The sequence below is a fragment of the Anoplophora glabripennis genome, unplaced genomic scaffold (genome assembly GCF_000390285.2).
Source record: "Anoplophora glabripennis isolate ALB-LARVAE unplaced genomic scaffold, Agla_2.0 scaffold644, whole genome shotgun sequence".
Classification (NCBI taxonomy): Eukaryota; Metazoa; Arthropoda; class Insecta; order Coleoptera; family Cerambycidae; genus Anoplophora; species Anoplophora glabripennis.
This window is the reverse complement of record NW_019417930.1, coordinates 91,118-108,328: the sequence shown is the minus strand read 5'-3', so window position 1 is coordinate 108,328 and position 17,211 is coordinate 91,118. Positions and strand designations below refer to the sequence as shown.

General features: G+C 33.3%; 1 protein-coding gene across 1 annotated transcript in view; it reads right to left on the bottom strand.

The window, feature by feature from the left end:
- The window catches only part of LOC108908795 (guanylate cyclase 32E), a 95,967-nt gene extending 78,988 nt beyond the window's left edge, over positions 1-16,979 (bottom strand). Inside the window, exons 1-2 of the mRNA XM_023456576.1 lie at positions 16,670-16,979; positions 6,604-6,824 (exon numbers count right to left, since the gene is read on the bottom strand). Of these exons, the coding sequence (XP_023312344.1) occupies positions 6,604-6,824; positions 16,670-16,979 (531 nt within the window). The remainder of the gene's footprint in view (positions 1-6,603; positions 6,825-16,669) is intronic.
- Between the last annotated feature and the right edge of the window lie 232 nt (positions 16,980-17,211).

Here is a 17,211-nt window from a genome sequence, read left to right as displayed (position 1 = left end):
TTTTTTTTTTATTTATTTATCTTGTTGTGGACAAAAAAGGATTGTATAACAATAGTCAAATAAACATATAATAACTTAACCTAGGACACAACAGCAGAAAAAAATTCCAATAAAGAATAAAAACACTTATCTACTAAAAATAATTTCAGTTTTTGTTTAAATTGAGATATTGTAATCTTATCAGTCTTGAGTTCACTCGGTAAATGGTTATATATCTTAAATCCCAAACAATCTGGTGAATTAGCTGTTATGGTATATTTTGCAAAAGGAATTCGGATATCATAGCATTGTCTGGTATTGATTGTATGTATATCCTTATTCAGAATTAAAGACTCCTTATTATTATATATATACACAGACATTTCAAAAATAAATAATGATACTAACGTAAGAACATTAAAATTCTTAAATATATCTCTACATGTACGATGACTTGGCACGCCAGCAATTATTCTTAAAATACGTTTTTGTATGACAAAAACTGAATGAGACAAGGTAGAGTTACCCCAAAAACATATTCCGTAACGCAATCTAGACTCCACGTATGCATAATATAAATATAACAATTGTTGTTTGTGCAAAATTTCTTTCATAGACTTCATTAAGTAGCTTACTGAACTTAATGTAGATATAAGATTATTGCAATGCATTTTCCAATTTAATGTATCATCCAAAGTAACTCCTAAAAATTTGACACAGTCTGTTTCATCACTGGTAATAGTACAGTTGTTAATATTTGCCGCAACAGACTCGCATTTTCTTTGCCTATTGTGAAATCTAATTAATTTAGTTTTGTCGGTATTTAAATATAAGTTATTACAACTGAACCACTTAGACACATTGTACAATGTATTTTCTAGATTAGTAGTCAGGTCTTTTGTTGACTTATTTGAAATAATTAATGATAAATCATCAGCATACATTGTGAAAAAATTGTTACCTATCGAACGCTCCAATGAATAAATAGTACAGGGCCTAGGACTGAACCTTGAGGAACACCCATATCAATGGAATTGGATTCAGATTTAAAGTCGTTAGTAAAGTCATCACTTGTAGAAGTAATAGACACATATTGTTTTCTATATTTAAAAAAAGTAGAAATCCAGTTTAAAACAGAACCCCGGACACAATACTTATACAATTTTTGTAGTAAGTTATCATGCTGTATGCAGTCGAATGCCTTACTAAGGTCACAAAAGTTGCCTACGGGGCACTCACCCATATACAGGGTGTAAGAAGTTTGACTGACTTGACTGCCTAGCAGACGATAGAATACATTAATAAGCAAAAAAACACTATTTGACATGGGTCTTAAACTCAACTATTTCCGAGAAAAAAATTATCAAACTCCAACTTGATGCACAAAAGTTCGATTAATTGAGGAATATTGACACAACTGCGTGCATAGAATGCCATAAAATACTTTATTTATCACTTTTTGAACTTCTTTATGCTAAAAAAATAATTAGGTCTCTGGAGGAGCCTGGGGTATCGCTGTGTCGATGCAGGAGGCTATCGCACAGGATCTTCGTCGGAGGTGGTCAGTCTCGGACGGTATCGCAGGCCTCAAAAAGGATCCTGGAATTTAATATATTAAAATTTAAAATTCGATAAAATTCATATCGAGCAATGTGACAATGGCATGGCGGTTTATTAACACGAGGTACTAAGGTGTCCAGCAACCACCAATACGCAATTCAGTTGGTATCTGGATTTGACCGTGTCGGAGTGTTTTTTGCGTACCACTTTTTCCTTTTCTTGGCTCAATTTTTTCGTAGCATTGTATTTTTGTACTATTTTGTACATATTTTAATGAACGTTATTAAGACAGGCGTTCAGGATAGCTGGAAAAGAACATAGATTTATGTCTTACATAAAACTTACAGGTCGCTAAAGACACCTGGAGTAATATTTTGTTTTTTAATTTTAAAAAAGTGGAGACACTTGATTCTAACTGGATCCAATCTATTCGTAACACCCTGTATTGTCGCTGGAGTAGCGACGTAGCGTTGTAAACAGTTGATTAAGTGGGTCGATGCAGTGTCGGCCTAAGTTTCGCGTAATAATTCTTGATTAATTCTCTGGAAACAACACTTTAGATCACGTTTGCTCAATAAAAACTGTTTATAACCACGTCCTCTATTACCACTTTGAGGCAACGCACTTATTTCAGGAACACCCTGTATCCGAGGTTATTTTTCTTACTGTTTACTTAGTGTTAGTGGCCACGGGCTAAAAAAACATCTTCATTGAATCATCTCCTATTAGGAGATGTTTACCCAAGTATATTTTGCAGAAAAAAGTAAATATGAAATCGTAGATTTGTGTTTGGTATCCAATAACGAATACAGTCCATCTCATCAGTATTTGATTTTTCTGCTATGCCATGCAGAAAAGGGACGAATGCCGGCGGGCCCGGCTCCACGAACGCTTTTTTTGGACTGAGTTCAGACATTTTCATCAATGACCACAAGAAGTTGTACCAATATTTATTCAAAAAGTTAGCACGTTGTTCTAAAACTGTACACAATTGTTTTAATTATATTCCGTCGCGATATTTTCCGAAATAATTGGATTACGATACTACAAACTTTTCGCTCTAGTTTATAAGAAAGTTTCTCGAAGCAAGCCGAGGCAGCTATGCTTCTGGCTTAATCGACGTTTCCATTTGCCTACATTATTTATCGTCTGCAGACCATAACTTGAAAAGTTAGAGCGGCCTGAAAAAAGTAGGTCCGGAGAGATTTCACCTTCAGTAATTTCACCTTGATTGATTCGTCCTGTTCCTTTATAAGAGAAAAAAAGATCTGTCACGATAAATCATGTTCAACGCTTTCTTTTACTTCTGACTAATAACGTCGTAATCATTTCTAATAGTGATTTCGGCACTTTTAATAGCGTACCCAGAGTTATACAGGGTAATCCTAATAACACAGCCCTGTAAGAAAAAAGTTTGTACATGAGTACATAGATTTTGTGTATTTTTTACCAGGTTACTTTCATTAAAACGCTAAAACATACCCTAACATAAGGTGACATAATGAGGGTAAGGTAAAGCTTTATAAATTGACAGAAGACAATGTGTTTCAATTTTCAAGCACTTTATTCAATATTTATAAATGAAAAATCGTTTTTACTTGATCTTTACTGGTTTTTTGTTTTCAACTAGTTAAAAATAGACTAGATAAAAATAGATTAAAATTTAAAAAAAATTATATACTCCCTGTAATGGTAGAATAGTGCAATCTAGACGAGTTTTTTCGAAAATAACAAATGAGCATGGCTCTCTTTACAATTTGATTTCGATTATTCGACTTGAAAATATCTGGGTTTTATTTTATTCACAATTCTGGTGCGGAGTTTTCTTACATTATCCCGGGAAATGTTTCCTTGCTCACAAATATTTTTTTGTGAAACTGTCTTTAAAAATGAGTTGTGTACTTATTTTAAAGATTCAATAAATGTTCAAATATGTTGAATAAAGTTCATTTCTTGTTATTTAATATAATTTATGAAATTTAATTACTTCTCAACCCTTAAAAATCCTTAAAACTAACCTTCCCCGACCAAAAAAATAGAAACAAAAAGTTTTTAACAGTTTAAAATATTCTTTTGGTGCATTCACAATGTATTGCATTTCTTTTGTTATTCATTAGAAAGCTTACGACTCATTACAAAGTTGCAANATATTTATCAATGAAAAATCGTTTTTACTTGATCTTTACTGGTTTTTTGTTTTCAACTAGTTAAAAATAGACTAGATAAAAATAGATTAAAATTTAAAAAAAATTATATACTCCCTGTAATGGTAGAATAGTGCAATCTAGACGAGTTTTTTCGAAAATAACAAATGAGCATGGCTCTCTTTACAATTTGATTTCGATTATTCGACTTGAAAATATCTGGGTTTTATTTTATTCACAATTCTGGTGCGGAGTTTTCTTACATTATCCCGGGAAATGTTTCCTTGCTCACAAATATTTTTTTGTGAACCTGTCTTTAAAAATGAGTTGTGTACTTATTTTAAAGATTCAATAAATGTTCAAATATGTTGAATAAAGTTCATTTCTTGTTATTTAATATAATTTATGAAATTTAATTACTTCTCAACCCTTAAAAATCCTTAAAACTAACCTTCCCCGACCAAAAAAATAGAAACAAAAAGTTTTTAACAGTTTAAAATATTCTTTTGGTGCATTCACAATGTATTGCATTTCTTTTGTTATTCATTAGAAAGCTTACGACTCATTACAAAGTTGCAATCCTTAAAAACCATCCCTTTTAATAAAATAAAATATTATTGAAAGCCTGAGATGTTTTAATGGTATGCACAAGTGCTCTAAAATACACAAAGATAATGGTAATTTACTCGCACCGAAAATTTTACCGAAAAAATGTTATTAATTTTTTTACCATAACTTATAATTTTAGTTATAAATTTACTCAAAAAACCATTTTGTAAGGAATTTAAAGCACTTTAAGTTCTGTGATTTGCAGTTTTTTTAGTCCTTCGTTTATTAGANATTGCTTAAAAACGCCGATGGCCGATTTTTGTTGGTTGTTAAAAAGAGAAACGAAAAATAGAGAAACTAAACGAAAGCGTAACCCTTTGCATAGATCCCTTGAAGAAAAGAGAACACGTTATAGAAGCAAAAATAAGAATGATTTGTAGATATCATTTTCTTTTGTTTAGAAAGTAGAGTATTTATTCTACAAGTTTTATTGCATTCTCAATCTTCTAGGCTGTTATCTCATCTCTCAGTACAAAAAGTAGATGGATAGATGGGTGAATGGGTGGATGGGTGGGTTTTATAGGTGGTACAGGTGGATGAATAAATATGCGTGTTCATGTATCAACGACTGGATAGAAAGATGTATGAATTCATAAATGGGTGGATGAATAAAAAGATGGATCCAGAACTTTGCAACACGAATTATGCCATGAAAATGACGTTTTTAAGCATTTTGATCTATTTTCTGTTTTTGAATTAAATTGGACCAGCTTGTTTGACTCTACGATGATAAATTGGAATTAAACGAGTGAAAAATCATACGTCTAGTGAGCTAGTAGAATTTGATTTTTTATAACTTTCGTGGGTCGTAAATGACGTTTTTTTGTGAATTTTGACCTGTTTTTTTGAAAACTCAGACCCGTTGGGCCAAATCTGAAGGCAGATTCGGATACAGCGGAAAAAATACATGGAAATACATGATCCGATCCTTTTTTTATTTTTGTGGGGCTGTGTTATCACTGTCTAGTAACTCACACGAAACCTGGAATATAGTTTTCTTAAATTTTTGATTATTAGTTATCAATCGAGAATTTGGATCTTGTCTTTAGCCCAGTATCTACAATTTTGAAAGGAAACCACGCCATTAGTTGTGAATGTTGATTCGTCAGTAAATAAAATATGGTGATGCGAAAATATGTTTTCAATCAATTTCTCGCCCATTGTTACTACCCTTGGCCAAAAAAATAGAAAAAAAAGGTTTTAACAGTTTAAAATGTTCTTTTGCTGCATTCACAATGCATTGCATTTCTTTTGTAATTCATTAGAAAGCTTAAGACTCAGTACAAAGTTGCAACCATTAAAAACCATCCCTTATAATAAAATAAACAAAAAAATATTATTGAAAGCTTGAGATGTTTTAATGGTATGCATATGTTGAATGAACTTTTTATTGGTTTTCAAATGATCTATGATATATTGCAACTTTTCAGCCACCTAAAAAACCCTTATGGAAGATCTACCCTTCATAAAAAACCTACTCCTTATAGAAAAATTTCCTAAAAATTATATGTGAGTATGATGATATAATTAATTTTTTTTTTATTTTATTGAATTTATTCTTAATATTTTTTTATTAAATTTATATCAAATAAAAAATGTATATAGATTATAAATGGATACGTGTGTGTATGTATATTATGAAAATACTTACTCAAATCAGTTCACAAGTGCTCCAAAATACACAAAGATAATGGTAATTTACCCGCACCAAAAATTTTACCGAAAAAATGCGATTAATTTTTTTACCATAACTTATAACTTTAGTTATAAATTTACACAAAAAACCATTTTGTAAGGAATTTAAAGAACTTTAAGTTCTGTAATTTGCAGTTTTTTCTCTTTGCTATTTAATTAGGTACCTTCATTTTTGCTTATGATCATGTTTTTGATAAAACTTGTAGTTTTTGAGATATTCGCGAAAAATGACTCAAAAACATGTATTTTTTGGGCTAAAAACGAACATGTTTAGGCGCAAATAACTCAAAAAGAATTATCTGTACAAAAAATTATTATAGAACATTTTTTGCTTAGAAAGCGCCCCTCTATCGAATCGTAAGGTTATTTTTAACAAAAAAGTTCCCACCCTCCAGAAGGGGTGGCATCCACCCCTAGGGTAAAAGCACACATCGGCAGTATATAACTTTTGTTTCTTGGGCTATTCCCTAGCTACAGTTCAAATTTCACGTCAATCCATTCCATCCGAAAAAATTGGTAGCCAAAATGCTTCAGCGACTGGACTAAAAAATGTTTTCAGGACTCACATTCGCGAGAAAAACATCATTCCGCATATCTAAGTAGGCTCTGTACTCACGTAGGAGATCATGGGCAGATTCCAGGCGGCTGCGACCAGGGCCTCCGAGGAGCACGTGTCGTCGGGGCCTATGAAAGCGATGGTGCCGTTGTCCCTCATCTCTGTCATAACCCTGATGGCGTGGGCTGCCAAAGAGGACTTGCTACGTGCCACCCCCAAAGCTGGGGGGTTGGTTCCGATGTCTGCCGCCACATAACTCAAGTGCCGTCCAGGGAGTAGCTCTGGAATGAAAATAGAGGGTGCACATACAGAGTGTTTCGGGTTTGTTCATAGAAACGTTGAAAATGTTTTTTTTTTTCGAAAACCGTGGACATTTTACAAGTAATTCAGTGTCAAGAAGACTGTTTAGTTAACTGGAACGAAATAGTTATTTACACCACAAAGGAGGTAAGTATCATTTTTGCGCCCGAGCGGAGCGAGGGCTGTCAATAGAGTCCGAGACTGGTAAATTATACTTAACTGCTGCGTGGCATATAACATTTTATCTGCTCCCACAGTTCTTTATGGTTCATGAAATAAAGATTAGGTTTTACTTTTTGACATTTCTTAAACAATTCATGTTGACATTCGAAATCTTGCAAAGTCGCCTTAGTTGTTTGGATTTTGTCGTTTCTAAGGTGTTTATAAACAAAGCTACATAAAAGTTGCAATTTTGCTGGTATTGAATTATTATTTTCAAATGAGTGATTTTCAAATAACGAGCGTTCAAATAAAAACGTGGTCAAGTTGGTTCTGAAAATTTGGACGTAGGGCGTAGCGTATAGCAAATGAACTTAAACGTCATCTGTCAAAGCGTTATATCGCCGCTATCAATTTGAATATTTTCGTTTTAAAAAGCGTTTAAAATGGTGTTTTCTCAAGAACAAAAAGTGTTTATCATAGAGTCCTACTTTAGAAATGGACGCAAGATTGATGGAATATGGAAGTATTCTATTGAGGAATGTTTCATAGAATTTCAAAATCAATTTCCCGGCGTTGTTGAGTACAAAATTTTTCAAAGTGCAGTTCAGCGTTGTGTTAATGTTTTTCGTGAAACGGGCAGTGTAACAAGAAAAGAAGGAAGCGGCCGACCTAAAAAGCGGACTGAAGAATTAAAAGAAAATGTCCAACAAATAATGGAAAATGCGCCAAGAACTTCTGTACGTGTTTTATCACAAATGGTGGGAGTATCAGTCGGTACCTGCCACACAGTGTTAAAAAAAGATTTGCGTTTGTTCTCCTATCGTTTAACTTGTCAGCAAGAACTTCATGAAGTTGATTTTCCGCGACGGGCTGTATTTTGTGAATGGTTTTTAAACAACTACGGTGAACTTCATAATATCACCTTTTTTTCTGATGAAGCCTGGTTTCATTTAAGTGGTTACGTAAACTCACAGAATATGAGAATGTGGTCTTCTGAAAAACCAGATAACTTTTTTGTCGAGGGCCCTCTACACGCTCAAAAAATTGGAGTTTGGTGTGCTCTCAATCGAAGGAGGATTTATGGACCTATTTTTTTTAATGGTACTCTTACTGCGCAAAGGTATAGAGAAGAAATTATCGCTCCTTTTGTTAACCAGCTGGAAGAAAACGAAATTACAAACTTTTACTTTCAACAAGATGGCGCAAGGGCACATACGGCAGGCGAGACGATGAATATGTTGAGGGAAGTTTTCCAAAATCGACTAATAAGTCTCAATGCTGAACATGAATTTCCACCGAGGTCATGTGATATTACGCCGTGTGATTTCTTTTTGTGGCCTTACCTTAAAAACACTATTTTTGAACTGCCTATTCCTGATTTAAACCATCTGCAGGCTCGACTTATAGACAAGATTCGTGAAATTAACAATACCCCGAGCATCTTAGAAAATGTCTTTAATTCTTTGAGGAACAGGTGTGAAAAGTGCTTGGAACAAGGAGGGGGACACTTTCAGCAGCTGCTTTAATTTATTGTTATAACAAGGAGGGGGACACTTTCCGCAGCTCCTTTAATTGTTTGTTATTGTTATCACGATTATTCTTTAAAATAAAGTTATATAGTCATTAACGTTATTGAAACTGACAGCTGCTATACAGCTCGTTGAGAAATGAGGTTAAGTTGGTCGCTATAAGCTACTCCCTACGTCCAATGTGTCAGAGCCAACTTCGACCACGTTTTTATTTGAACGCTCGTTAGAAAGTGCAGCAAATGCTGCCTGCGAAGAAGTCGAAAGTGCGCTACAAACGAGCATATAGATATTGCAAAGAATGGTGCCAGAACAAAAATACTGGTGTTTCTGAAATGTCACTGCTAGTATATTTCATGGAGAAGTCAAGAACTTTAAAGTCACCGGCGAGTTTGTGGAGTGAATACTCAAATTTGTAAAATAAGACTACAATGAGTATTTAAAACACTTTTACACCTTACAGTTTGTAACTAAAACCTTTAATTTTTAAACATATGCCGACCCAAGTTACTATTTCAAATGCGAACTGTCAAAATTAATAGAAACAAGAAATTATCTAAATAAAGCCAGAGCCTACTGGACCATTTTAAGAATTTAAATTTCATCTAACGAATTACATAAAATCGTTTTTTATTTTTTTTCTCGATAACGGTCGCAGATACGAAAAAATTATAAGAGGCAAATGAGTTTCTCAACAAAACACAAAATTCAATTTTGATTTTAGAATCTACCAGCGGCGCACCGCACAAAAGTTCAGGGGAAGAAAAGGGGGGTATGAACCCCGAAAAAATATCACTCTGTAGAATATCACGACTATTTAGCATGCCCAATGACGTAAGCCCTATAGCGTAACCTATATTCCAAATTTCAGCTAAATATCTGAAAAACTGCGGTAACTATAAAGAAAAAACTAAAAAAATCTTAAAATTTCGACACCCTATTGATCGGTAACGAAGGGTTTGCGGACCTATGTTTATATGAACTTTTAGTCTTGAAATAAGCCAGAGAATTACCCCCTTCCTTATGTACATGATATTTAGGAACACCCTGTATATCTAGTACTATTAAAATTATTGACCTTGTAAGAGAAAATCATTTCCTTGTAAGAGATTATCGCTTAGGTACTAAATTTTCAGTGATTCTGAAAAGAGGCCTTTTATCGTCTTCGTAGCAAAAAAACGTGTCCAACATCCACGATCAACATCCTTTTGTCAGAAAACAAATAAAAACGTAAAAATATTGTAGTAACTGTATTTGATAATATCACTATTTTGCAAACTTGCGCTGTTTACGCAGTAGATCAATTCGTTTAGGAAAATTATTGATGTGTGTCACGTGACATTAATGCCTCTATCAATTCTGCTCAACAACACCGCGGATATTTCATGAAATCTCTAGATTAATGACCGAGGAAGAGGGATTAAAATTATTATTCATCCATTATCTAATCTACGTGTGGGGATTGTACGTACATCGATATTGTTTTAGAATATTGCATAAAAGACTGCTAATGCGATTATATTCCAAGAGTATTACGCTTGTAGGTATCAGAATCGATTTGTAATGACGTTGACAGATCTGTAAATTCAATTTTTTGTTTGACGTTAAGGTATTTTGCACGCTCAGGTAATTTGACACCTTTACTGAATTTGTTGAGACCGTAGATCTAATAGTATACGGGGTGAGGTTTCCAACAAAAACACGAATAACTAATAACACGTCTTGTAGCTGTGTGATTTAAAATCACTGAAAATTCAAAAGTTGACGATCAGGAAAAACAACTTAAGACGTTGTTCAAAATGATCACCGTTTTCTCTGAGGCATAGATTTATTCTTCGTCTAGGTACTCTATCCAATAACTGCTGATTATTTCTAATGAATGTGCATTTATCCTTATCGCGATTCCACAATTCTGCTCGAGACGCAACTGGCGAGGAATACACCAATTCTTTGAACGTTCTCCAAAGAAAGAAGTCACATTTGTTGAGGTCTGGTGACCGTGGAGGCCAAACTTGTGGGCAATTATTTCCTCTTCCAATCCATTTATTTGGAAACTGATGGTTTAAAAAGTCTTTAACAACATTACTAAAATGAGGGGGCGCTCTATCATGCATAAACCAATGTTCCAGTCTGAGTTGTAGTGACACCTCGTCAAGTAGATCAGGGAGAGTGTTTTGGAGAAATTCTAAATAAGTTTCGCCATTTACACCCTCAAAATTGGGCCCCAAAATTATAATTTTGGAAAAAGATTTACATTTTTTGCTCTCTCGTTTGAAAAAAGTTTTTTTTCAAATGATACAAAACATTTTTTACAGTTTTTGAGATGAGGAATAAGAATCCATTGTTGAAATTGAGCTAAACAAATTTACAACCCTTAAATTTACGAATATTTCAGTTTATGATGTTTTTAGCTCCAATTTCCGCTATTATTCGATTTACTTGAAATTTGGACAGTAAGTGGGGAATAGCTCAAGAAACAAAGTACAATTTTTCAATTGAAAATTTGAGTTTTCAGTCGCAAATAACTCAGAAAGTATTGGTTTATCAAAAAAATTGTATGAAACATTTTTTGCTTGAAATTAGTTACTTTATCGATTCCCGGGATTATTTTGACAAAATTTATTTTCAACCCCTACAAATGGGTAGAAACCACCCCCAGGGTAAAAATATATATCAGCATAGGGTGTATTTTGTTTCTTGAGCTATTCCCCACTTACTGTCCAAATCACAAGCCAGCACAACGCGTAACAAAGAAACTTTTTACAGTAGCTAGTAGATACCTCTGTTTGTAAATCTAGTGACCTTGTTTCCCCTACTGAGAAGTTATTCAAATGGAGTCTAGTACTCAGCTGCATTTAAAGTTCATTTAGTTGTTATTTAAGTATACTTTTTAAAATGACTTAAAAATCCCAAGAAATAAAAGCAAAATTCCCTATTTCCCCAATTCCAAAAAAATCTGTAGATCTGGTATCTCTCTTTCTAGGGCTGCTCATCACCTTAGACAAATTGTGCTGCCCTCTGTTAACGGACTGTATTAACATATCGGAATACGAAGTCGGAATTGTATAAGTACCTAATGACATCTATTACAGAAAAGGCAAACGACGAAAACAAAGATGACCACCGGTCGCTGAATTACAAGTGGAAGTGGATCTTATTTGTGGAAGGGCGAAACGGGCGGTGACTATGAGACGCCTTCCTCTATCGCATGGATTTCTATGACTTACTTTATCGCTCTCACGTAACGGCTGATGAACCATGGGGACTTTTCGACCCTGTATATCCCTGCTATGTGTCGGTTCTTATGCGAAACACCCTGTATTTTTTAAATATTAAACTTTTCAATTTTCATTAAATTTATTCAATATTTGAACGTACAAAAAACGTCATAAGCACTGCCGTCTTTTACTGCCTTACTGACCTTAATACTTAATAAACTATTTATTTTAATTTATTCTGAGAATAATTAATTCTTGAAAAACTTAAAATATAACATACTCAGAGCATTTACTAAGAGAAGTTTTCTTCCAATTTTTTAAATTGTTCCTTGCACTAAAGATGAAAAATTTCTGACTACGCCATTGACACGCATGAAAAAAGGTCCTACACAGCAGATTCCGAATTCCTGAGAAATTTTCCAGCAATTTATTAGATATGCCAGATGATTGCCTTGGCAACGCAGCTGAATGTAGCCTCCAAATAAAATAGTAAATTATTATCTAGCTCTAGCTTGTAGATATATCGCAGTTCTGTAGGATATTCGAATCATATAAATTTTCTGTCATTCGATAAAAAAATATCTCCTTAAATATTATAAGAAACAATGTGTGTCTCTGTACTGTTATTAAAGCTGTTAATAGACCTTTTTAGTAGTGACGTCACATAAGCCAAATAATAGTACACATTGTCATGAACGATTTCTCAATATTTTTACTAGTCATGACATGAAATATCGCGATATTCTAGCAATATTAGAAATATTCAAAAAGCTTCAAACCTCAAATGGGAAACTAAAAGAATTATTGGATTTATATTTTTAAATTTATAGAACAATATTTACTTTTATAGTAATTAATAAATTAAAATTATATCAATGTTACTGATCATGCGCGTTAAAGATAATTTCATATCGCAATAATATCATTCAAGAAAATGTATTAGCTATTGCAAAAAAACGGCTAAAAATCGCATTTTTTAAAAACTTTTATATCTTTAAAACGAAAAAAGGTTTTTTTACGAAACTTTCAGAATATGTAGTCCTTGGCAAGTAGAATAAGTGCATTTTTGTAAAATTGCAAAATATTTGAAACTTTTTGCAAAAATTGAGTTTTTCGAAAAAAATAAATTTTTTCGAAGTTTCAATAAATCATAGAATAATGCACTTATGTAGCTGTTTTACATTGACAATTTATTGATCAATTAATTCATTAAGTCGCTTCATCAAGAAATTGGACCAGTGTAATGCACGAAATTTGCTGTCAAATAACTTCATGAATTTATTCATCAAGTTCGACGAATTAGAGCATGTTCTAATTTTCATGAATTTCTTCATGAAGTTCGGAAGTACCAACCTAACAGATTTGCAGCCTCAGATCAGTAATGAGGGTATGTTATTGGAATATGTAAATAATTGTGTGGCGTCGTACTAGTTTTGCATTGTTTTTAATGATTTGTTACTTACAAAAACTAATATTTATATAATATGTGTCAGAACGGTACCGCTGTTGTATCACTACAATTATGAGTGGAAAGGTGACATCTTTGAAATTTATTTGCTTCTTTGATTCGTTGGTAGAACTGATTCATGCGTCAAAAAACTTGACGAAGTCTGTAGCAGTGTAAAACCACACTGTTTACCAATAAATTCGTGAATTAATTCATGAAGAATTTCGTCAATTTATTCATCAATAAGTTGTCAATGTAAAACAGCTATAAGAGTTGTATTTTCCTGTGCAAATTGTACGCGTATTGCACAATAATTAGAAATATTTGAAAAATCTATTGAAACTTGTGTAAATTTTAGACCTTAATATCAATAAATGAGTTTTTGAAGAGATGAGAGATTTTTTGAAAAAATAATTTCTTGGCTTCTAGGTTAGCGGACAATTTTTTAAAATTTGTGAAAAAATGTCGGCTTTCAAATGGCAATGATGCCATTCCGATTAAATTTGAACGATAAGAACAAGATCTACATTTTTCGACCCGAAAAAAGAAGTCAAAGTTTCGGTAGATTTTTCGCATATTTCCAAATATTTTGCAATACGCTCACAATTTACACAGGAAAATAAAACTCTTAAAGAAAATTTTAAGCCCATGATAGGTCACGTGAGTGCACTACTGTATGATTTATTGAAATTTGAAAAAAGTTTATTTTTTTCGAAAAACTCAAATTTTGCAAAATATTTTACAATTTTACAAAAATGCTCTTATCCTACTTTCCAAAGACTACATATTCGTTTCGTAAACAAATCTTTTTTCGTTTTAAAGATATAGAAGTTTTAAAAAATTGCGATTTTAGCCGTTTTTTTGCAATAACTATATTGTTTTAATGGTTTTATTTTCCATTAAGACAGTATACATGTATAGGATTCGTCACGCACTTAAAAAATAAATAAAAACTTCAGTTTAAGAATGTAAAAACTCAACTTCAGCTTTAACTTTCGTTTAAAATTTTTTATGACTGTGGAAACTAATATGTTATTGTACATAATATTTAGCATCTATAGTGATAAATTCAGCTTGCCGAAACAAAAAGTCGCGAAATGGTAATTTCCCAGCTTATTTTCCTGGCCTACATAAACAAATTAGTCTTGAATCTACTTGGGCATAGTAAACGTGTACAAGCTGGGAAAGGTTCAGCACTGTTTTCAAATTTAAGAAAATAAAGTTCAGAGAATTCATTTTCGAAATAAGTTTATCACAATGTAATTTAAAGTTCAAGAATTCATCCAAATAAACACTTAGAAAATGTACACCATCATGTGCATTAGTCATAATTTTATTATTTGCTTTAATATGTATATCTTCAATAGTTATTAGTTCTTTGATCACAGCCACACAAAAAAAAAGTTGGGTATACTTTTTATGCGACATATATTTTTCGTAGTAATTTGGCCTGAACACGAATCTGGGGTCAGAATTGGCACATCACGTCACAATTTTTTCCTAACCTCAAAATACTTGTGAAAAATAGTGAAAATTTATGAAAATTTACTGGGAAAATTTGGAAAAAAATTTATTTCCACATCAAATAGTACATTTTTATGTAAAAGACTCTGCTGAATTCAAATCCACTGTCAGAATTGAGCTAGAACGTGTGGTTTTTTTTCTAACCTCAAAAAACCGAGCAGGAATCGCTATTTTCAAATTCTGAGCGGATTTTGACCAGATTTTGTATAAAGGGGTTTTTTGGGTCGCTGATTACGAATATGAATTCACATTGTAAAAATTCAAGATGGCTGATCCAATATGGCGGGTGTACTTTTTTGAAATCCACCGATTTCAGTAAAATTTGGCATCATAAGGATTGCTGGTTGATCTCACCTTCATTAATCACACATCTGGAGCCAGATTTTCATAAATCAAGGTAAAATTTGTAGGCAGAGTCATAATTTTAGGCCGAGTAGGCGGCATTTTTTCGGCAAAGTCACATTTTTAGATTGAAGGCATAAGCAGATGCAGTGATGTGCTGTGTGGCAGTAATGTGTCCTTTTCCTTGAACTTTAAAATTATTAAGAAATAAAAGCATCTAAATGCCATAGGAAAACTGCATAGTAGTTAAAAAAATCTGATTGGAAAACCATAAGCCCATGCACGACTAAATAAATGAAAGAATAAAGTAGAAACTTTTTTGTCTTGTCCCATGGAAACAAGCACATCACACTACACATCATTACATGTGTAGAGTCCTTAAGTCATTTTTTTAAGCGAAGTCACATTTTTAGACGGAGTGGAATCTTTTACCTTGATTTATGAAAATCTGGCTCCAGATGTGTGATTAATGAAGGTGAGATCAACCAGCAATCCTTATGATGCCAAATTTTACTGAAATCGGTGGATTTCAAAAAAGTACACCCGCCATATTGGATCAGCCATCTTGAATTTTTACAATGTGAATTCATATTCGTAATCAGCGACCCAAAAAACCCCTTTATACAAAATCTGGTCAAAATCCGCTCAGAATTTGAAAATAGCGATTCCTGCTCGGTTTTTTGAGGTTAGAAAAAAAACCACACGTTCTAGCTCAATTCTGACAGTGGATTTGAATTCAGCAGAGTCTTTTACATAAAAATGTACTATTTGATGTGGAAATAAATTTTTTTCCAAATTTTCCCAGTAAATTTTCATCAATTTTCACTATTTTTCACAAGTTTTTTGAGGTTAGGAAAAAATTGTGACGTGATGGGCCAATTCTGACCCCAGATTCGTGTTCAGGAGGCCAAATTACTACGAAAAATATATGTCGCATAAAAAGTATACCCAACTTTTTTTTTGTGTGGCTGTGAATTATTATGTATTTTTAAAATATCAATTTTGTCCACGTTAAAAAACAAATCCATATTGTTAAAATACAGTTATTTATCTAATTTTTTGTTATAAAAAATTCTACAATTATTGTCTAAAACATTTTTTTATAAAATGTATAGTTTTTTTTTAATGAAAAAACTGTTTTTTGCGACCTTTGGACGCCATTCAATTCCACTGAATTTTACCTTATTTTTACGTGTCTTGTTTACTGAACAAATGTTTGCACGTTAAAATCTAATTCGATTGGACTATTTACCACCCAAAACAGAACTGACTAGCCGAGCATCCGACAGACTTTTAATTGAAAGTTTTCCATAATAAATTCTGAGTGCCTTATATTCAAAATTAATTGACGTTAAAAAACGACATCGGCTCCCTCATTATTCAACCCTTCGTAAGTCTAAAAGTCAAATCGCAAATTGTAAATAGACGCCTCCCCTTACATCCACATCTAAAAACTCAACTAATCCGTTCTTCTGTGTCCTAAGCTTCAACAAAAAAATTAACACCCGATTACTCCTATCTTATTACAATCCCGAAAACGGTGTGCCGCACGCACCAGCTGTCGGACCCTACATCAAATTCACGCCCCATACACAACTTGATCTCACCTTTATCTTCGTTGACCGCATCCACAGCCAGTGGGAGCGCTCCGAGCACCACCTGGGCTTGTCTATAGGCACCCAGAAACCCTATGGTGACGTGCTCGCTGAAATTGTGAACACCTGTCCCAGTCAGGTAGTCGTAGAGGACGGTGTAGTCAGAGGTGTTCTTGGGCTTCTCCTCGGGCTTGTCCGACTCGGTCTTGCAGCTCACTTCTGGTGTTAGACTGGACCCATTTGAACCGGCATTTGTTCTAGTGGTATTTTGAAGAATTATTATAAGGAGTAGGTTGATTGGTAGTTTTGTTGACAGTTCCATAACAAGGTCAGAGTAACGTGCACATTTTTTCTTCTGCGGGTTAGTAGGTTGGCTGACAACAGTTCTTATTCGATTCTAATTCGAAAACTGACGCTCTTCTTTTACGAGTGAGTAGAAATTACATAGTTGGATCTAAATAGGTTGACATTGAGTCGTTGAGTAACTATGGAAATTAGAAATATAATTTGTGAGTAAATTGAATGGTCATTTCACAGAAAAAATTAAGTTTAAC